This window comes from Pieris napi, chromosome 1 (assembly GCF_905475465.1).
Source record: "Pieris napi chromosome 1, ilPieNapi1.2, whole genome shotgun sequence".
NCBI classification, from domain to species: domain Eukaryota; kingdom Metazoa; phylum Arthropoda; class Insecta; order Lepidoptera; family Pieridae; genus Pieris; species Pieris napi.
This window is the reverse complement of record NC_062234.1, coordinates 14,343,782-14,368,153: the sequence shown is the minus strand read 5'-3', so window position 1 is coordinate 14,368,153 and position 24,372 is coordinate 14,343,782. Positions and strand designations below refer to the sequence as shown.

General features: G+C 34.8%; 1 protein-coding gene across 5 annotated transcripts in view; it reads left to right on the top strand.

Annotated features, from left to right (window-relative positions):
• Positions 1 to 24,372, top strand: part of LOC125052234 (protein dead ringer) — a 110,855-nt gene that overhangs the window by 27,439 nt on the left and 59,044 nt on the right. For 4 of the 5 annotated variants that reach the window (XM_047652962.1, XM_047652933.1, XM_047652953.1 and 1 more), the window contains exons 2-3: positions 12,221 to 12,457; positions 12,763 to 13,026. In XM_047652962.1, the coding sequence (XP_047508918.1) occupies positions 12,221 to 12,457; positions 12,763 to 13,026 (501 nt within the window). The remainder of the gene's footprint in view (positions 1 to 12,220; positions 12,458 to 12,762; positions 13,027 to 24,372) is intronic. The other variant, XM_047652944.1, reaches the window with a different exon arrangement.

Sequence of the window (24,372 nt, the reverse complement as noted above, 5' to 3'; positions counted from 1 at the left end):
GACCCTTTTAGTTTATTAATAACAAACAAAGATAATTTGAAGATACAAGAGCAGACAGAGAATATACAAGAAGACTATATAATTTTGCGATGGTTAACTTGTTTAAAACTTGTGTTATTTATTAATTACGGAATCAGTTTGTTTCTGTGTATGTAAATTAGTTAAAATTGCGACTCGCCAGACAGCGTGGGTGACTATTGTTCCAGGATTGATATTGAAGCTGGATTAGCATGTCTGGGTTACGTGCTCCTGTATTGTCAGGCACATGTCTTAAAAGTCAAGGCAACCTAGCGATTTATATTGATTTAGTAATTAAAATTATGACGTCTTATAATCCAATTTTATTAATGTAGCAATGTGAACAGTAGCCTGGTGGCTTCAGTGTGCGACACCGATTTCGTAGGTACGGTCCCTGTCTGTGAACCAACTTTCTATGTGAGCATTTAATATTCGCTCGAACGGTGAGGGAAAACATCGTGAGGCACCGGCTTGCCTTAGCACCAAAAAGTCGACGGCGTGTGTCAGGCACGGTAGGCTTATCACCTACTTTTCGTATAAGGAGGAAATCTAAGGTGCAGACCTAATAAAGATTTATTACGCACTATAGATTTTACAAAAAATAAAAGCTCCATTAGATATTATCGTATCTCCTTAAAATAATAAATTTGCGTGAAATAAGTTCTCTGCTTGTGAATTTTATTGTTAACTTTATTTGCCGAATACATACAGTTTCACGACTGAAACAGAAAACATTTATAAAAAAACAATCACGTAGTGTTCTTATTAAATCGATCCGCCATTTGTAAGATAATGACAGTTCAGCCTGACAGGTGGTTATCACGCCATCTAGCGGTAATCGTGCTTCTATACGTCAAAACATGATCATTGATTTAGTGTCTCCCTCATGTGAGACCGCATTGATTTATCAATTATTCGAAGCATCCGAACATGGTATTTTTGAGCCACGATCTTACTTTCATGTCAAACGTTTCAGAATTAATAATTAATTATCAATGTCTCAATAAGTTACGTATTATCTGATTTCGATGTGTAATTCTTTAATATCAGAGTGGCATGCTCAATTATGCGGTCAATTTATGGCTTAATATGTTGTAGTGAAACATATATATATTATTCTAAAAAATACCTTATGTCGGCCTGTTAATATGTCATCATATTAGCCGTGAAGTCCTAGATATAGACATTTCCGTGTCCCATTCATTGTTCGTTTAAAAAAAAAACTGTCGTGAGACAAAGCATTAGCTTTTGTTTTAAACTGAATCGGCAAACGAAATTAAACATAAGGCGGCGCTTATATAAAATATTAATTTCTCTGTGTTAAGAATTAGTTTTTGTCTCGAAAAGTCACATGTCACATTGCTTTTTTCTCAAATAATGCAAAGTGTAAATTAAAACAAGAAAGTCACGATCACGCTGAGTATTGTTTGTAAATTGGGTGCGCCTGCGCCGCGGGGAACGGGGGTTTTAATTTTAATCGGAGACGACAAGAAGTGAGATGATTTATGGATTTTCTCACCTATTAAGCGTATGACATTGTTTTGATTACAAAAACTGCATTCTAAGAAAGAAACATACACGACTTATAATATATATTTATTTACAGAAATACAGTACAGTCCTTACAGTACTAAGCCAATACAATAATGTCGAAAAAATATATAATATTCAATACATAATATACAAATATCGATAGTGTCGAAGACAGCATTCAGTGGATACGTCTTTGTTAATGGGGATCTGTGCAACTAGACTTTTCTGGCCCTTGGTATCGCAAACAACATTGGCCTTGGCACATATCCCATAGGTACAAAGAAACCGAGTTTTTGTAGACCACTTGGGATGCTTACCACACTCGCAAGACTTTCAGTATACTTATATTTGCCAGTTCTTCTCTTCCGTTCTACGCCCTTGATTTGAGAACTGGCAGTAAATGTAAAATTTGAAGCATTTAATGTAACCTATATTTCTTTTTTGACGTTCATAAGTGTACATTGTGTTACCTACATGAATAAATGATTTTTGACTTTAATAGTGTGCCAACTGACTGTCATGTTTCAATTTTTTTGTAAATAAATACCTCTTTTTAAGCCGGTTAAAGACAAGCATTTGCTATTGTACAGTAGGTGTTCTCATCCCAAAAAATCAACATTGTTATCGAGTCAATCTTAATAACGAATTCAAGATTATTCAGATCGACTATCGAATTAATTTGATTTATTCAAAACATGTTCTGTGGTGAATAAAGCTATTTATTAAAATACAATGGTTGACGTTTTCGATCGATTAGGAAGTATTTGAATCGTTTTTTTATTTCGATCGAATTGTTTGAACGATATCGAGAAGGGTTTGTTGATTTTTGTTAAGTTTACTTTGATGAGAATTTGGAAAAGAGGTTCCATGTTTGTTTTATGCAGGATGTTAAAACAAACTGATTTTTTAAATGTTTTTTCCTGATATTCGTGATATCACTTGCTTGGGTGTCAGGGATAGTCAAATCACGTACTATTTTCTTAGCTAATAGTATGGGATCGGGGAGCGTATTCCATAACTTAATGGCGGAGATCCTAAAAGACTCGTGATAAGTTGCAAATCTGACGAATACGATATCGATACGATACGATATCACGAAAGTCTTTTCAAACAAAATAATTTTCATAATTGCTTAAGTATTATACATTACTGTTATAATGTTTTATATTGGAATTCAAATTCAAATCCTTTTCGATTGATGGTTCGTGATTTGGGTTCGTATATCTTCAAATCGTTGCTCATCATAATAAATATTGAATCAAATTAATGATGCTATGAAGAGATGTCGATATGTGACATTGTGTTCAATGATACTGCCCAATGATAAACTGATCGACAATATTTTGGTTTGGATAGTTATTTATTCAATTTACTTATAAACGATATACCTAATATATTACATACTTTACACGAGGTACTATTTGGTATTCCATTGAGTATTGCGCACTTTTCTAAAGTATTTTCTTTTAATTATAGGTAGTCATAAAATCAGAAATTTTAAGGTTTTGTATAAGCCAAAGATTTAATTATTGGTAATACGTAATAACATAAACAGTTATTTATGAATATGGAAACATGACAAATACTTCACCAATACAAGATATGTAAAAAAATATAAACAATCGTCATCAGCCTCTTAGTTTGGTCCATTTCTGCATGTAGACCTCCTCCATTTCCCTCCAGTACGCCCTGCACTGCCTTTCTGTATCCAGTGGGAGCCAACCTTCTTGACGATGTCGTCAGTCCACCTGTGGATGGCTGCGCGTTCTTTTGTTCTACCGAGGTCTCATCGGTTCTTGTCTATGCGCGCTTTGTGGCCTGCCCACAGCCAATTAGATGTTGAAAAAAAACCATAATGGACACGAAAATGAAATTTGGAGTAGTACATACACTTGTTAGCTTTTAATATTTTTTTTAATTATAGACATTAATCAGTATATACCTACAACTACATATTTAAATTATTCTTGAGTAACAATAACACATTTAAAATATCAAGCTATTTCTTGGAGCATCTCACTTGAGATGACGAGCGGCCTATCGTGCTGAATATTTTTTTTGATATTTTTGATATATAGTCAAAGTGCAGTTACAGTGTATCCGTTACATGATGGTGACCTATCTGCGGTTTGGACATTAGTTTCCTGCACTAACTTTACGACCACCACAACGGCTTGGTAATTAAACGGTGGTTTAGCGAAACTTGTGGTACCTTTGTTTATATGTTACAAAAGTTATGTGCAAATATATGAGAAGACAGGGTTTTAATTATTATTTGGTTTCACCTATGTAGACACTCATACACTAATATGTGTTTGTCCCGCCTGAACCACCTTTATGTAGGTATGTATATTATTTTGGTATATATGTTTGATGAGCAGTGGTGGCCTAGTGGCTTCAGCGTGCGATTCTCATCGCTATGGTCGTAGGTTCGATCATCGGCTGTGCACAAATGGACTTTCTGTCTCTGTGCGCTTTTAACATTCGTTCCAACGGTGAAGGAAGATATTTTGAGGAAACCGGCTTGCTTTAAACCCAAATAGTCGACAGTATGTGTAAGAAATCTGAGTCGCAGACCTAAAAATCTTGTAGCGTCACTGATTTTTTTATATGTAAAAGTTAAAATTTCGTCCTTATTATTCTCATAGAAATGAATGTAAATGGACATGATTAGGAAATTGTCTCCGTGTCATCAGATTAGCCTTCGTTACATGGTTTTCACGTAGGACGTGACATCACGTAAGAGTCGGTCATCTTTTACACAAACAGAAAACCACATCCGTTCGGCATTTCCATTGATGATTTTAAATTATCAACTTCAACGATATAAAGGTTACTTAAACATGTTTAAATCATCAGAATTTTCACCTAGGAGTTCAGGCACTTCTTATTCGAATTCTTCGAGAATATAACGGAATAAACAGTACTTATGCGGTGCTGGATATATTCGGTAATGGGATGATCAATTTAAAAAAAAACATTGTTATACCATCCGCTGTTTTATTAGTGATTTTTTGCTTGCAAAACGTTACTTGTACTTTTATTGTATTTGAATTTTAATAACATTTATGTTTACCATAATTGTCATGTTTTTAAGAAAAGATAGCTTGTAACATACTGTATATATAGCATTTTATATGATGTCGTGAACTTTAATAAATAAATAAAGATGATCTAAGCTGATTCGTGGATTTACAATTTTCCCTTACTGATTCAACACAAAACACAAAGGCTCCATACAATGTTTGTTTATGGACCGAATGCAAATAATGTACGAGATATTCACGTTTCACACAATTTTTATGCAATGCGTCAACCGTCATATTAATCCTAAATAACAAAATGTGATTTTATCTTTTTGTTTGCGTTTTACCAATTCTGCTATTTAGAAAGCTGGATTAGTCTAATTTTATGAGTTTTTTTCAAGTCACTGCTTCCGTAACTGAACATTTACGAAAATATCTTATTTCTTTGCCTCGTCATCTACATTTTTTATATAACAGGGGGCCAAAAGGAGGCTCACCTTATGTTAATTGATACCGCCGCCCATGGACACTCACATTGCCAAAAGCCTCGCAAGTGCGTTGCCGGCCTGGTACGCTGTTTTCTTAAAGGACCTAAGTCCGTCCTAAATTGTATGGAAATAGTATAATGCGATATTATGGGTGTCTCGAATAAACATTCTCCTTTCTTTATATTTGGTTTAGAAACGGTTTACGGGTAGACGACTTGTTACATTTTAAGATTCTCCGAACTATCACCATGGAGGCGGCTCGCACCGCGCCTACGACGCAATAAAACCAATCGATTATTACCTATTTGTGTGAAAAGCGGAAGGAATAGGACGGGTGAGGCAGAGGTGTGTCGGCACGAGCCGACGTCGCGTGAGAAATGTCAATATTTGACAGACGTTGCTACGCTTCGAAATTGTCTCAACGATTTCGATATTTCCCAATGTCAATTGTCAAATATTGTGTCAATAGACTCGTAGTTGTCCCTTCTCTGTATTAATTGCTCGTCGATGTTCTGTGCGCCCTCGTCTCCGTAAACATCGATCATCTCTTAATTCTAATAGAACTCGTTTATATTTGCACTTTCTACGAGTAAATAAATAGTATAAAGGTACGTCGGAATCTGGCACGCGTCAATCAAACGAAATGTACACGAAACCCAGTGATTTGTCACTCCGCCATTTTGAGTCATTTACAATGCCAGACGCCATTTTGGTGACAATAATTAACAGATAGGCACATCTTCTGTAGCCCGCTTTCTAGTTTTTGTCCAACAAAATAATTATCATCACAATAAGCGACACGATCTCTTTCTATTTACCGCTGTTGCGGTATTTTGAATAATATTACTCCTTTAATTTGTCGTAGATACGTGCCCAGTATTTTGATGGACTCGAACGAATGCACGAAACTACTTGTTATTGTTGTGAGATGTGTGTTAGAAGACGATAATAAAAATGGTCATGATCGATCGACGACAATGTCCGTAAAAAGTGTGAAACTGCCGGTTGACCGTAAGGAAATGGGCGCTTAAAATATTGAGCAAAACATTTGACGCGGCAAACAGCTGTTGTGAGTTAGCGCGCGCCACGTCCAGTGCTCTGTGATGTGTGCGCGGCGTCACGCCGTCAATGGGTCAGGTTATTTACCCCTCCTTATCACCTTTTGTTTTGCTCAAATACTTGGCTTACTTCGAATAGCTATTACGGCTTCCTGGCGTTCTCGACTCGCTTAAGAATTCACAGCCACGTTTCCAAGTCGAGAAATAAGACTACGTTTGTAATGTTGGGGAATGTGGATGGCGACAATGTGAAATATTAGACGCAGCTCATTGGAAGGGATGACCGACAATAAAAGCATCGATGGCCGATCGCCGATACTGGTCCTTGTGTCCACATTAGCATCTCGACGCAGGAGTGTGTGCAAACAGTGAGGGTCATCCGATGAAATGTTCAAAGGCTTTTAGTTCCCGAGAATTATTAAATGAAGGCCCAGGATCGTAATGCAAACACGGTTTGTTTGTCGAGGCAGAACCTGTTGCTTTGTCGACTTTCGATGCAGGCTTCGACTTATTGGCGGTTGTTTTACGTCCGCCAATGTTAATGTCAGCGTAGCCGTTAACGCCACTGCAACATTGTGGATCCATAGCTCCGCATTGTTGGATTTCATTCAAATGCATGCGATGAGTGCTTTTATGTCGCGTTATATAAAACTTCATTGTGGCCATAAAGCAGCTACTTCGAGATTTACGAGCAATATCATAAAATTACAATAGAACATGCGAATACCAGGAAAGATATACAATCAGAAATTCCTCGCTTACGTAAATTTGCAGAATTAACGCATTGCTCAAATGATTGACGCAACTGAGAAGCACTCGGCGGTCTAGGCAAACATAGCCCTGTTTAGGCAAATAGTAGCAAAGATCCCGGGTGCTAACTCTCCTAATGTGTGGACAAAGCTCTTCGTGACGGATCCTGCTAATAAACGTTCCAGGGATCGTGTGCGAACATTTACATCATCATGTATTCAATCCTTTGTTCCTATCACCTCTACCTGACAAAAAGCACGCCTTCGCAAGATATCTGCGTTAAATTATGTTTGGTATTTTATTACATATTTGTTTTGCATACTAAACATGTACACGACATCTTTCATTACAAGTTTCTATTTGATTATGTCTCATAAAAGCCGCTCGCACAGACACGATTATGATTTCTATCACAAATATTAAATTGTGCGCGGTTTTGCCGTTAGACGACTTCGTGACGACTGTGTAAGATTCAATATTCGATGTCGTAGTTTCTGGATCATCGGAGGTGTTTGTGTAATCTCATAGACTATTCAGCTTAACTTCCATAAGTGTAGCATTTTTAGCCTTCATTGATATGAGCTTATTAGTTTGCAGCGTAAAATGGATCTTAAGGGCTATGGATTACAGTTAGTTATCGTTTTTTGGTTAAATTGTCGAAGTGTTAATCGGCGGTGGGGCCTCCCGTTTATATTAGAGTTAATATGGGTTCGGAAATCTTCCGAGAATGAGGTTCAACTGTTTATCTTAAAACCTTTCCTTTAATGGCTCCGAATTAACGAATTCCTTCACTCTTACTTTCATTTTGGGTTTGACGATTTAATGCCTTCGACCTGACCCTAATCCAGCAGCTTGATCCCTTGGCGTTGCGTAGAGATGTGACATCTTTCTGCTACTTCTACCGCATTTACCATGGAGAGTGTTCAGTGGTGTTGTTAGGATTATTACCTGCAGCAGAGTTTGACTATCGGACGTCAAGGCAGAATATAAAATACCATTCGTATCACCTCGACGTCCGTTGTTCCACAACTGAGCAGGCAGTTTTTGCCGCGGACCACCACTACGTGGAACCAGCTGCCCACTGAAGTATCTCCGAACCAATTCGACTTAGGGTCCTTCAAGAAAAGAGCATACCAATTCTAAAAGACCGGCAACGCCTTCTGGCAATGTGAGTGTCCATGAGGGTCGGTATAACTTACCATCAGGTGACCCACCTGCCCGTATGAGGCTGCCCGTATACATGAAAAAAAAAACCATTTACAATTTCGATTGAGCTATATTCAGGATTGATATTTTTGAGAACAGCCATTGTCAAGTGGAATTCCGGTCAGTATTATTGACTCGTTGGTTTTCAGTTAAGTCAACATCAAACGGTTAATGTTATATTATAAAATCACGAGCGATTTCGACAAAAGCCCATGGGCTAGCGATTCTGTTTGATTAGACATTAGCACATGTTGTGCTAACGTATCAGTAACTGGACCTGATAATCGTTTTAATAATGGCAATTGGCTAGTCTAAATTTCCGTTAAATTGTTGGATTCCCATAAGTATAATGTCAGTGAGCCTATTAGGCCGCCTATATTACAAATAATTATTTCACCATTTTGAAGTATATTTTTGACCTGTTTGAATGGTTATTTTTAGGTCTGGGTCTCAGGTTTCTGTATCGGTTTCATGATTATGTGTTTTAAACGCAAGTAGATGATCACTGATCAGCCTCAAGCCGGTTTCCTCACGTTTTCCTTCACCGTTCGATAATGTTAATTGCGCACATAGAAATAAAGTCCATTGGTACACAGCCGGGGATCGAACCTACGACCTCAGGGATGAGAGTCGCACGCTGAAGCCATTAGGCCAACACTGCTCAACCTGATAATAACCTATTGAAAATTATACGGAAGAACTTTCTATACAAGTTAATTTTTTGTATAAATATTTTTAAATTTAACGAAACAGTTAGTAAAGATTTTATAAATTGGCTTCAAAAAAAACACAAGTGAAACCACGGTCGGAAGCTAGTCATATATCATAATATCGATAGAGCGTTTATATTAAATTGCCGACTCAAAAAAGTCAGACGGAATTCAGTAGCAGTCGAAACCATGAGAAAGTCGTGTTTTATAATAATTTAAATTGATTTATGGGCTCCGTAGAGTTAGAGAAACTTATGAAGTTTTCATTTGTTTTTCTTTTCAGAGTAAAGTTTTCCTACGTAAAGGGACATTACACCAGAATTGTTTTTAAAGAACGGGGCAACTGTCAGGAGGCTCACCTGTTGTTGAGTGATACCGCCCATGGGCACTCAACACTCAATTGCTTATAAATAATTCGCAAATTAGGGGCTTTATAAGTATTCCCGGAAAAGAAATTGTTCTTCGTTGCTTGACAGATCATCTTACAATTACAAAATATTCAAAATCTTTCGTTCCGTAAACACGCTCCCAAAGGAACCCAAAATCAGGGAATCGAGTTCGCGTGACGATTGGAGCGAGGCATTTATCCGAACGAAACATTTCACCGATAATGACCCCACAATATAATAATGCGAATAATAAATAAAAATCGAAATAAAATGATAATTTTAATGTCGTAATTGTGGGCCGCGGGCGGGCTCCTCCGATACACTGCCACAATATAGCTTTAATATTACTTGTGTTCTTTACTTCTAAGTGTTTTAAATGAGTATTAAAATGCTCATTGTGAAGAAGAGTATAAAAATAAGAGCCACTTGCCTACTTCATTATATTGGACATACAAAAATGAGAAAAATCTATTGGATGTTCTATGGGCTGCGGTAGTCACCTCTATCAACTGACGACCTATTTAGGTATAATTTTTTTTGAAATAATAAATGGCTCTAATATGTCTTTCCTCCAACTTTGATTTGGTTCCATCTGGACTCTGGAGTAGAAACTGGGCCGTGAGGTTGAAGTGCACAGGTAATTAAAGATTTAAGCTGACGCCTGGTACCAGTGACCCCAGAGCTGCTGCTTTCCTCGTTCAACGAATAAGTATAGTAATTGTATTTAAAGCTTTAACCTACATAGTAATAAATTAATAAATAGAAAATTAAAACAAATTTAAAAAGTGTGGTACCTGTGGCTGTGACCTTCGCTGGTAGCATTTCCTCGCTGTATTGCGATACTTCTCTAATAAGAGGTTTCAATACTTTTTATATATTTTTTTTACACATATTATATTAAACAGTCGTTTGGTTTCATTTAAATACGTAAGAAGCTGTTTTAATCTGATACTATATTTAAAGTGAATCGCGTATATAAACTCTTTCAAAAGAAGATGGTTTCGTTAAAAAAATTACGCCGGGCGTAATTTGGCAAGCCATATTTATTATATAACAAAAATCCGTTTACAGAAATAAAACCATATTGAATACAACGAAGAAAATTGTACCAGTTGCAATCTTGTTGCAAGCTCGAAATGCATTATATTATAATTCGTGTTGCGCAGGAGTTTACCACAAGTGAAATAACTCTGTAATGAGAGCCTTCAGGTGTTTTCGTGGTTACCATATGCCGTACTTATTATATAATCGTCAAAATTCGTCCACCGAGCGTTGATTGGATTGGCAGATGGACCAATGATGAAAACATTCTTTTTTATCATTATACAACCATGATGTAAACATTTATTTAAATATTTAAATCCACAACATAGCAGAAATAATCGCACTTACATTGTATGTACTTAAATGTAATTTCTTAATCGGTTAGAAACAATTAAAGTTTGATTACAATTCCAGAGATTAAATTGTTTACATTTAATTACCGGTACACGAACTAATAATACAATAAATTCATTTACAATGTAAATATTATTAATGTAATTCAAGGAAATCTTAATTTATAAGTAAATTACATTTCCGCATGTACACCAAAGTGCATTTTCTAGATATGTTACAATCAATTCAAAATACATGACAATTACAAAAAATAATAAAAATAACCTTTAACTGAAAATTTTAGTTTAACTAGCTAGTAATTTAAAAATATTCGCAAACAACGTTTTTTTAAATGGAGAAGTACAAGCAAATAGTATTAGGAGACAATGTACATAGAGAAGGTCTTTTGAATTTTTGTTTCTCGCGTCTACCTATAGAATTTAAATAAATTCAACTACCATCGTTCGCTTATGTCCTAGTAGGTATATGTTGAAGTTCATCCAATGGGGCATGGGGTTATTTTCTGACTTATAACTAGCCAAACTGGTGAAAATTGGTTTTAAATTACAAAGTCACGAACGGTCCGTAATACCTGAATAAAATAAATTTTAGGTCTGGGCCTCAGATTTCTATATCTGTTTCATGATCATTTGTCAATCTACACGTCCTGCGCCTGATACACGTTGCAACTTTTTGAGTCTAAGGCAAGCCGGTTTCCTCACGATGTTTTCCTTCACACTGTGGTGCACAGCAAGGGATCGAACCTACGACCTCAGGGAGGAGAGTCGCACGCTAAACCCACTAGACCAACACTGCTCTTACCTGAATGAAGTCTTTAAATATTTTTACAAAACAAAGCAAAACCCTAATAGACACTTTAATAGTAACAATTTACATATATATTTTTAGCGATACCTGACGCCCAACATTTATGAGTAATTACGATACACCTGTCAATTATTAAACGTCATTTCTTGTCATTATGATAAAAATAAGCCCTCTTGACAATGTTCCTATGTTAAATTTATTAAAGTATATAGCTGGGTTCTTTTGTCGTCTACAAAGTAAATTGACCAGTTATGTATTTATGGACTAGGCGTAGTTTTTCTAGTCGTAACCGAACTAATGACTAAAAGTGGGCTAACTATCTATGTATGTATGATATATAGTATATATTTCGTGATATCCCATTTATCTCCATTTATAGGTACCTACTCGTATATTATTGATGTTCACGCTAGAATATAAAATAAAAAAATCTATGGCGCTACAACCTTTTTAGGTCTGGGCCTCAGATTTCTATATCTGTTTCATGATCATTTGTAAATGTAATAGAGAAGTAGGTGATCAGCCTTCTGTGCTTGACACACACCGTCGAATTTTTGGGTAAAGGCAAGCCGGTTTTTTTCAAGATAGAAGATAAGATAAGAAGACCTTCACCGTTCGAACGAATGTTAAAGGCGCACATACAAAGTCCATTGGTGCACAGCCAGGGATCGAACCTATGACCTCAGGAATGAGAGACGCACGTTAAAGCCACTAAGCCAAAATACTAGCTATTTGGATTCCTCTGCTACACATGATCAAATAATATGTTCTTTGCAGTTTTTATAGTATATATTAATAATATTAGATTTTTTTTCTAAATAATTTTCCTTATGATAGCATATTTTACAGTCAGCCCGGTCGGAGGGAGAGTCGTCCGGTGAGCAATCCTGCGAGAGCTCGGACGAAGGTGTAGGCAGAGACGCCCCCAGCATCCAACAACACCCACAACACCAGCCCATGCCTCATCCGCACCAGCACAACTTGACACACCACGCGATGAATCATCAGCAAATAAATCTCAACCATCAGCTTCAGCGGAATTCACCGAGACCCATGGAGAGAGAGGTGATCAAGGTGAATAACTTCTACTACCCATAAAGGCATTTGTAACTGGATTCTGTCTGTGTTATTTTTTATGTTTTATTCTAGTGATTTTGCTCTGAACTCCTGACAATTTTATAATTTATATGAGTTTTACGTCCCAAAAGAATATACATACAATTAAACCAATAATTCATAAGTCAAATATAGTCATTTAAATGTTATCAATGTCGATGTAATTATATGTAATAATTTTTTTTCGGTAACATACTTTAAATACGACTACAATGTTCTTCAACGGGCATCAAACTAAATTTTACCGTCTTCTTAATTCACAGGTCCGGGACGACTTCGAATCTCTGAAGACATCACTACACCCACACCTCTCTTCTCTCGCATCTCTGGCTCAAGGCGCCCCCCTTTCGACACCTAGCGTGTTCGCCATGGCAGGTGGAGGTCCAGGGGGATTCTATGCTCCCCCGGCGTTCCTCGCCCCAGCGCCCCCTCCACCGGCTCCGCCGGCAGGGTCTGCCTCGTCCTCCTCTTCCGAGGGCAGCGCCGCAGGGTGGAGCTTTGAAGAGCAATACAAGCAGGTCCGTCAGGTAAGTCATAGTTATTGATTTGTTATGTGTATTATATGCAAGAGTTCTTAAAAAAAATCTTTGGTAAATTTGTCGACCTTAAAACAGCTCCAAATGTTTTTTATATACTTTTATCACTCGGCAATAGAAATTAATTAAAACATCATGATTTGTTAAATGAATGAAAGGACAACATTCAAGGTACACATTTTTGGCTTTGATCACAAACGCCACTTAAAATGAAAAAAAAAAAGAGAACAAAAAACCTAACCTACTGTTATTGGGAACTGAGACAATGTCATTTACATTATGCATGTAATATAATCAGTTTTGCAGTTTTTTTATGGGGCCTCCTTTATATTACGTGGGGTACATACAAGTCGTAAAGAGCGATATTTTTTTTTACTATTCTTTACATAAACGAACCTTTGAAAATATAGCCATTTCATATAAACACATTAAAGCACTGCCGTACACAAAGCCGACCATGCAATTTGCATAATCGATTTTATGACAAGCGATAAGTCAGTATATAGTAAACATTTACCCCAATAACATAATCACTGTACGAGTTCAACCCTTCATAACTGTTGAATAAGTTATCCTTTCGCGTTGACGCGTTTCTTTTGTTATATATTTCATTGAAGGGTTAATGTGTGGGGATTTGTACAAATACTTTTGTTAAAGCTTATGTGGACAATTTTTAATATTTTCCCGATACAATCATCTTTTGTTTTATGTAAGTCTAACGTGATTAACATTCTAATATATATATATATATGTATGTTCTAATATATATATATTTTAGAACTATATTATTAGGATTACATTAGGTCCATGTCATTATGTTTACATTAGTAAAACCTCCGACAGCGTGAAGGCTTCCTCTGAATTCTTTTTCACTCATTTTCTAATTCTCCGCTATGCCTTTTATTCCAGAAAAATAACACGTCAGGGAAGCGGCATTAAATGTCTACTTTATATTGTATACACTAGTTTTTTCCCGCGGCTTTGTCCTCTAATAAAAATCTTCACATTTAAGTAAATTTACATCAAACCTTAAAATGGAAAGGAATCACCCTATCTATTCGTGAGAACTGTACAAGAACCCGTTCGGTTATTTTTGAGTTTATCGCCTTCGTATGTACTTATATAATTTACTTTATACTCAGTCATGTATGCTGCAAAAATACTACAATAATTACAAAGCGAGCTATCGACAAGCTCTGAACTCGTAATTTTCGTGTCAGCCAATGCACCAGATGGCTTGTATAGTGTTAATTAAAAATTACACCTCTTACCTGCTAAAAGGCAGTTTCAACAATACATGAATATATTTTTTTAACTCTCAATAAATTACTGTTCATAAAACATAGTACTTTATCCAATAGGTCTTGATGGAAGAAACAAAGTTTGCGTTTATGCAGCCTTTTTTTACTTTAAAAAGAGCTTTTCAATTTATCTTATTAGTTTTAACATCCTTGCATAATTGAGGAGTTGTTCTAGATTAGGCATTCTGATAAATGAGCTGGGTCTGGATATCCATAGTTGCTCCTGTCACACTTAGATATCAGCTTGCCTTAGCTTTTATATATTTTTTTGATCTCGTGTTTGTTCTGTATGCCTACGAGTCACATTAAATCTAGTATTTTATTTTTCTTGTACCAATGTATCAGTGTTAACAAAGAATTTTGTAAATAAGTATTTAAATCTAGAAATTCTAAGGACATAATATGTTTATTTTCACCATTGGATATACTTTTTACATTTATGTCCTTGATTCCAAAAACTATTACCCCAAAAATATAATTATTTTTAATACAATATTCAACCGCATTTATTAGCTCGTAGGTAATTGTGAGCATAAGCGTAGGTCACGAGTGGTCCATACATTTTATACAATGTATTCAACAAAGACTTAATTATTACGTGCCTGAACCCAACTTACGGACAATCGAGTCGTATATTGAGGTAATTGCATCATTCTACATATAATTGTTATTATATACTGTTGTGTACAACTTTTCGTTAAATAATAATAATCAAAAAAATCTGTGGCGCTACAACCTCAGATTTCTGTATCTGCTTCATGATTATTTGTCTTATAGGCAAGTAGGTGATCAGCCTCCTGTGCCTGACACACGCTGTCGACGTTTTGGGTCAAAGCAAGCCGGTTTCCTCACGATGTTTTCATTCACCATTCGAGCGAATGTTAAATGCGCACATAGAAAGTCCATTGGTGCACAGCCTGGATCGATCCTACGACCTCAGGGATGAGAGCACGCTGGAGTCATAGGCCAACACTGCTCTAATAATAATAAAGCCCGTTAATTGGAAATCTTTACAAATTTACAGCTTAGATTTGTTATATTCATTATTTTCTTGTTATAAATAACGTTGAGTTTTGTGGGTTGCCTGGGCTGATACAAAAAAACCACGAAGCATATATTTGGCAATAAGCCTTATACAAAGTTAACTGTATGTTCTTCATATATGAAAAGTGAAATAGGATTTATAGAATCAAAATAAGTATTAGTTCAAAGGAATTAATTGTATACGTGGAGCAACCTATTTAAAAAAAAAAATAATAGGTAGACCACTTAAGTAGTAATAATAAGCCTTTATTTGTCCACATCATATTTACATATAATATACGAAAATAAATATATTATATACAATTTTATTACTCTAAAATGCGGCCCCTGTCCGGGAGAAGGCCATTTTTTTCCTACCCTCTTTTATTAGCTACCCTATGTATCTGTTTTTAATCCTTACTGTCTGTTTAGTATAAGTACAACCTGATTTATTAAAAAAATAGATAATATTTAAATTTATTATTATAATTTGCTACACTAAAGAAAATTTATGGAGCATATCTAAACTCAGAACAAAGTATCATTCAACATTATTGAAATAATGCAATCACGTAAAACTGACATATTTTGTTGCGCGCACGCCGATCGAACATTCCTCATTGGCGAACACTCTAGGGGGCACAGTACTTTATTGGCTACACGTTTGATTTATATAATTTATCCTGTATATTTTGTCATCAATTTGATGCAAAACTATGCGGATTTATTGTCAGTTTAAATGATCCTTACAGTATAAACCAAAGTCCCCGCGTCTGTGTTTGTATTAACGAGATAACTTTAAAACATACTAATATATAGTATAGTTCCTGAGGAAGGTTTGGGTTGGTTTCAACCGCGCACCACCACTATGTGGAACCAGCTGTAAGCCGAAATTATTTGTACACATATGACTATGACATATACATATGACTTTCGATACACAAAAGTTTTAAGTAACAAGAGACGAAAGTAAAAATGACCTCCATTTATTGCATCCTTTTACTATTCACATTGAGAGTTATATAATATTTAATTTAAGTTTAAGGTCTGAGTTTGTTTGAAATGTCCTACCACCGATGAAAATAAAAAACAACGTAATCTTTTAAGTCACATTTATACATCCATTAGATTCGCCTTAAGTGGGCGAGGTAAAAAAATGTTAACTGGCACCCAGCGATTAGCCAAGTGAGCCATCGAGCTGGTATTCGAGTGCTGTGTCTAGACGCTTTATCTGAATAAAGGAATTTGTGACTTACACTTGAAATTTACTGGAAATTGCTTACATTTCTTTCATATAAAAATTCAAACCTAAACACCAAACACATGTGTAATAAAGTAGAAATCTTTTCATTAGTTAATATACGTATTTTATAACATTATTAGTTTTTCTTTTTCAATTAAAACTGTTTTGATCTCTAAATAATTATAATTATTTGGGCGATTATAATAAGTTTAATCAAAAGTGGATTGTTAACAAAAAGTTGTTTCAAGCACAAGACAATTTTGTGGAGATGACATCCTATCACTAGAATATATACGTAGTAGCTACGAACTATTTTGAAACAAAGCCTATTGTATATACATTATATACAACAAAAAACAATTATACAAAGAATATAGATAGCCACAGATGGAATACATAATATATAGAAATTGGTTCAAATATTTACAGAAGGAAAAATCTATAAAAAATATTAAATACTTAATACCTATTTCGGCTGTGCTGTGTGATGTGAAAGTGAGGGTATGTACGTGTGGGGTGGCTCATGATGCAGGTATGCGCTATGGATATTCTTAATATTCCTAAGCATATTCCACGATAGCTTAAACAAGTCAAGACTTAAATAGTGGTCGTTATAAAACTGAGTTGTTTGCAAAGTTGGTGTTCACGCGAGGAACGCGAAATAAAGCATGATTACGAGTCTAGTAAGCAAGAACATGGAAGGAAAATTTTTCTAGGAGCGTTACAGTGAAAGAATTTTTGTGTGTGTGTTTATTCATTACATACAAAATTCAATATAATATTTGTATAGATTAACAGTCTGACATAATATCTCCGAGACGAACAAACAAATTAGTTAAACATTAAAAAGCGTTCGAGACTTCCGTACCTAATTAAGGTGTGTTTTGAGTCATTATATATTTTTTTACGATTTAGATGCGACTATTATCGTTAAATAGACGATTTGTCGCAATTAGCCTTAAAAAAATACATAAATTACGATTAGTTTTATCGGACACTTAACGTCAGCATTCCTTTTACTATTTCGAATTGATTTTAAAACGCTTTCTTGATTGTCCTTGGACTCTTGGTGTGTGACACGGTTTACAGGTCAATAAAAAAAAAAACTATGGTAAGACTTAGCCTGAATTGTGACTCCCGTTTGTATACATTGATACAGGCGATACAATTCATCCAATCGTTATTAAATTTTATTGATACAGTTTTATTGAACATCACTAATTTGTAATACACATAGTACAGTTTTAAATACATTTTCTTATAATTAAGTCTTTAAAATATTTAAGCTTATATAATATTTAGGCCTGCATCATGAGCATACACATACACACCTTCACGTACATACCCTCACTTGTACACCATCACACAACACAGCCAAATTAAGTATTACTTAGTGAAATGTATTGAGTAAGTAAGGGAAAAAAACATTATGTTTTTTTCCCTTTTGTAAATGTTTGAACCTTTTAGTAGGTAAATATTATATATTTTTAGTGTTATTGTTTGTTATTATACATAATTTTTGTTAGCTGTAGGATTACGAAATAAATAAAAACGAATTTAAGATAATATGCAATTTGTCAATAGCATTCCGCCCCCCGTGCTATCTCACTAAAATAGATGAACAGATGTTGTGCATCGCATTCGTAGCGTAGATGTGTATGCAAATAACAGCCTTTAAAATTATGAAGTCATACCTATCACATTTATTTCAAGAAAAATAAAATTGCTATTTATTCTGTGATTACAGATATTAGTAACAGTGGATGTCGTTCTACTGTCCTATACTGAAAAGATTTCGTCTTTTAATACGAAGTTTCAACACACTTTATTTTTTTGGTCTTTCCTCCATTTCAAGAGTATACTCCAACCTCAAAGGCCGGCAAGGCACCTACTAAAATGGGTGTCATGACGACTGCCTTTTTGGGCGTGCCGTAGGCTCGTTTGCCCCCCTATATATAGTATAAAAAATCACATGGGTGTCACAGGAGTAATTGCGTTCTCTCTTCAGCCTGATCGAAAAGAGAAAGATATGAAATCAAAGTAATATAGGTTTTATAATTTACGCAATAGGTCGCTCGTAAGTGCGTGTCTGCGTCAAAACGCATCCCAAACAGATGCATCATCTCCATGCACATTACCGTCTCGAGTAACACTATGCAACTATAAATAAAACGCATTGGATTACTTGAATATGGCAACATTGGCGTCGATTTGCGTAATTGGCAACATTGGATTGTCAGATTTGTAAAGGCCTAAATATTATTCGAAGGAAATGTGTAAAGTTTCCATTTTTATATTGTAACGTGTTTTGCCCAAATAATAACCATGGCAACAAACACTAGTATGTACGTACTATCATTAGTCCACGTTTAGAAGGGAAAAATTTGTTTAATGTCTTAGAATTAATAGAATTCAAAAGAGGTAAATAATTTCAAAGGCACTTTCTTTTGTGAACTAAAGAACTGTGGACTATCGACTCCCGGGGCGTCTTCTCTGAGAGAAAAGACCTCCAATTGTTCAAAGTAAGAGTTCTCTTCCCTCAAAGGCCGGCAAAGCAACCGCGATGACTGCTCTTTTTGGCCGTCCCCCCTGTTGAATAAAAGCCTACCAGTATGAGATGAATGAAACTGAACTATTAAGAACCTTCAAAATTTGCTCGAATCAAACACCGCGTAGCTTCGCGCACATTCTTTTAGAAAGTAGTCTCAAAAATCTATATAATTCGCATGCAAATTACAGCAGCGGCTTAGCAATCAATTTAATGACACTTCTTCGTGTGTTAGATCATGTTTGCGTCGCGTGCCTCTCAGTTTCACTTAGGTAAGGGTGTAGGGAGTGATCTTTAAATAACTCGCACGGGACATGGGAGCATCTGTGGGGTATAAATAGGACCCTCAGTAGTATCAAGGACGGCTGCCATTGTTACTCAATCGAAAAATCAAAGTGTTTGTATCAAAAACAATCAATGATTAAAATAATTTACCAAAACATTCAAAGATCTTCCTACTAGCGTTTTAATGTACTACTTTTAATATTAATTTCATAATATATTTTAATAAGGTAGTGATAAAATAATATAAGAATTGACTATAATGATATGACTGATAAAGTAATTGTAACTTCTATTCTTGTATATGCTTTTAAGAGAAATTTGCATGCCATTATGTGTGGGAGAATATGCGAACTTAAGATTGTACCACCATATTCTTGCAAATAAATTATTATTATTAAAATAACACTCGTCAATAACAAAAATACTCTATGGTTAACATTCTTATTTATTTTGTTTATCTTACACTTATCAAACGGTAAGACGTATTTATACGTAGTGATATTCTGTTAGGAAAAAAAATATTAATCAAGAAAAGTGACGAAGTCCCTTTTCTTGTAATCAAAGACTTTACCTCAATATTGTTAAAAATAAAACGTAATGTTAGATAAATAAGGAATAATAAAGAAACAGATATTATTATTATTATTATCTGGCGCGGCCACAGAGCAGGCAGAAAATAATAAACGGCTAAAATATAAGTGTTTGCTCCAAATTTTGTTCCTGTTGGAGTGAACTCTTGCCCGTGGGTTCAAGTGCACAAGCGCTGTTAAAAACAATGCTTTAGTTGGCGCCTCGTACCGGTGACCTCAGAGCTGGTGCTTTCCTCGCTCAACGAATAAGTATCGCAATACAGCAAGGAAAAACCAGCGTTAAAGGTACCTACCCTGCCACAGGGACCAAACATTTTAAATTTGTTTAAATTTTCTAATTATTAATTGCTATTATTATTACTATGTAGGTTAAGAATATTATAAATGCTGTATATTTGTGTGTTGGAAGTAAATATAACTTGTGTATAAAGAAAGTAATCCAATTATCGAACAGCATTAAACGAGATTCAGGGAAGGGAACTGAAAAACGACTTCCTCCCAATTGGTAGAAAACATTTGGTCGGCAGTTTTTGCTATTCAATAAAATGTTTATCACCGAAACGCCCGGTGTACACATGTGGCATCTTGAGATTATTTCAAAATCCAGATTGCCACCCCGAGCAAAAAACAAATAAATCTCACAAAAAATCCAAGCGAGATAACATGAATTTACAGTTAGGCAAGTGTGCACTAGTCTATGGTTATCTAGGGTCATGGTAATTCAAATTTTATTATTAACTTTATTAACATAGCGGGCTTTTTGATACGACGCCAATATTTTGGTAAAAGAATTACACATAAGATATATATGTCCAATGATTTTTTCACATTAACAAGCTAACAAACCAATCAAATCTTAATTTTTTAAATCCGATTTCTATTAAGATAACTCTAATAAATGTCTTATTAAAATACGAAACGCGTGTTTTGCTTAACCCAAAATCATAATAACGAATGAGCAAATGCGTGGGGGTGGGTGCGACACGCGGGTTATCATTTCCTGTTCTCAATATAAATTTACAACACTTTTTGCTCACTCGGGGAGGCTGGGGTTTATTATTGGTTATCTGTTTCATAGGGCGGCGCTGTAGATACTAAGATATCTTCAGCACAGGATTTTGAAATAGAGAAGATTGTATAAAACATTTTTGTTTTGTAAATTGTTGTTGTAATTTGACCATTCATACAGAAAAACATAAATAAATTTTAGTAATTTACAATTAATTATTATGAGCAGTGTTTGACTATTGGCATCAGACCAATGGACTTTCTATATGCGCATTTATCATTCGCGCGGACGGTGAAATAAAAAATCGCGTGTCAGGCACTGGCTGATCACCTATTAAATATACACATGATCATGAAACAGATACAGAATTCTGCGGCCCAGACCTAAAATGGTTGTAGCGCCACTGATTTATTTATTTTACTATAATTTACAGTTATATTGAATTTTTCATTCTTTTTTTTAGAAGTAACGTAACAATGAAAGAGGTCAATTGTCAAAGCTTCATGTCGAAGTGTGAAACGATTCGCTCGATAAAACGCGAAACAATTTCACTGTTTATATGCGTAATTGTTTATTAGGTCGCTTGTCGCGGTGGCTTTGTCGGCCGTTGTCGGCGAAAACAATCATTTATTGCCGACACAGCGATTCGATATACTTGCTAGGTTAAACGCTATTTGTTTTATGCAATACCTTCCTTAATATTATGAATTGGAATTATGGTCTTATACGATTAGAGTTTATGTGTTATAATATTTAATATCGGTATATTTAACCTCAACAGAGGTCGTTGGCCCCTGGTAGATAGTACAGGTGACGCCAGAGCTGGTGCTTTCCTCGCTCAACGAATAATAATATAAGTATCGCAATACAGGGAGGAAATGCTGCCAGCGTTAGAGGTACACTACCATAGGGACCAAACTTTTTAAGTTTGATTTAATTTTCTATTTATACGTATAAATTTTTCCAGATTAACTATATTTGAATATATATAATTTTCCTTTACTACTAATGGTTGTAATATTTTCATTGAGAAATTAAATAGATAAATAAAAAGTATGTAAAATGTAAGCATAATTAACTAGTCACGATTCCATTAGGAAATTCTAATTAGTGGAATTGACTGAAATCATGACATATTATGTAGTTAAAGATACATTGAGTATATAACGGACCTTCTAGAAGTGTATTATGTTTTAGTAAGTATACAATTTTATATAGTTTATTGTGTTATCCTTAAATTGAGCCAAAGCTTTTTGGAGTAATAATAATTTCTTTGCAAGATATGGTACAAAAATATTAAACTGCATATTCTGACATACATAACGGAAAATGTGTCTTACATAATTAAAAGGTAGATCATATCATCATAGTCAATTCTTATTTTATTTTATCACTATCAGTAGATTGATGTATTACGTATATATTACAATTACAATAGGAATTCAGCGTTAACATTACTGTTCCTAGAAATGAATCTCTTTCTTCCCCTAAGAGGAAAAACATTTAGCTTATTGATAAGATTTATGTAATCCCTGTACAAAGACAATATGGTTCCCATAGTAACGACGCTTAAGTCTTTATACACAGAACCCTTAACGCCGTCAAAACAATCACGTCCCCTTTGATCACGGATAATTACGACAATTCAAGGAAATCGCTTAATGAGCTTTACGATAAATACAGATTATAGAATTGATGAAAAACGTCACAGATAAGAAATAATTGTATTTTTTTATTATATTTTATCGCATCATATATCTAGATACAGTATATGCTACAAGCTTTCTAAAATACATGACAATTATGGTAACATCTATATAAAAAAAATAAAGCAGCGGTATCAGATAGGTAATTGCGTTTTAAAAATTAATCAGCCCACTACCGAGATAATAAGTGGCGATTATTCCGGTATATTCGCAAAGAATGAGAGGTGCCTGAACGCCTAGGTTGGTCTTTGCAGACTAAATTTGAAAAATTCTGCTGATTTTATGAGGTTCTGACAATTTAATAATTTCTATATGAACGTAAGACCGGCTAGAGATCTCCAAGATATTATAGCAAAATTCGAAGAATTAATTCTTGATTGAACTGTGTTTTTGGATTCACAAAGTATTACAAAATTATAAATAAGCCTAAAACAACATAGCTAATAATAATAATAATTTATTTGGAAGAATATGATAAAAATGTTATGGTGGTACAATCACATATGTTTCACATATTATTCTTCCACACATAATGGCGTGCAATTTGTCTTAAAAGGTAGAATAAAAGTTAAATACTACATCATCACATAATTAACATATATTATTATATTATCAAATTAATATTAATTATATCTTTCAGATAATTAATCTTTTTTTCCAATAACTTCTACTTGTCAAAGATCATCGTCCTGCCATAGAGTACAGTCTAGGTTTGTCACATTCCCAAATCTGACAGCTTTATGACGCTCGCAAGTGATGCACACGTCACGGCGCGTGCGCTCGATTTGTTTAGACAGCGGCGATCACAAAGCTCAACGTGCGTTTACGACCTTCCCAACTGTCTGGTATTAATCCATTGTTTTATCAATTTCAATAATTTATCTATCCGTGAACGGAACCCGTCCATCGCTATCACATAAAATACAAAAACACGTAGCATTCCTTTAATTTTGACGTTGTAATCTTCACTCGTCAATTTATTGGTTTGTTGTTATACCCCAAATGATTGCTGGAGTAATTTTATACATTTCTTTTATTGTGGGTTATGTCTGCTTCTATATCAGCGAGGTGCAAATCATTGTTACAAAATAAGCTTCCCTTACAGATTACTCCAATGCGGTAGGTAACTATATATACATGTATTTACATCAAAAATAAAAACACATAGAAAAAAGTGCGAGCGTACAAAGTACATACACATGTCAGAAGTGAAATTTGTTTGGCAAACTAATTTTTAGTCTTGTTCATATTTATACAAATCTAAACCTTTGGATTTCCGAGACTTAGAGGGAGGGAAAAAGGAAGATATGTTAGGAATTTAATGCATTTAATTGTCATTAAAACAATAAGTGTCGAAAATTTATAATTTTTTTTTTAATTTATTTCTTCGATAATAAAAACACGCGGCATTTTAATTTACAATTCGTCAATTGAGATTTCAATAAATTATTTTGCATAAAATATAAAATACTAATATTTCATAAATTCTCTTTACGAAATTTTAATTTAAAAATTAGAATTTCTATAAGGTAATTCTCCTTTCTCACTCACCCAATCGATCTCAATCGCTCTCTCCCTTTCGACAAAAACGCTGCACATCTTCGTGACGTTCCGTAAAAATTTTACCCTCAT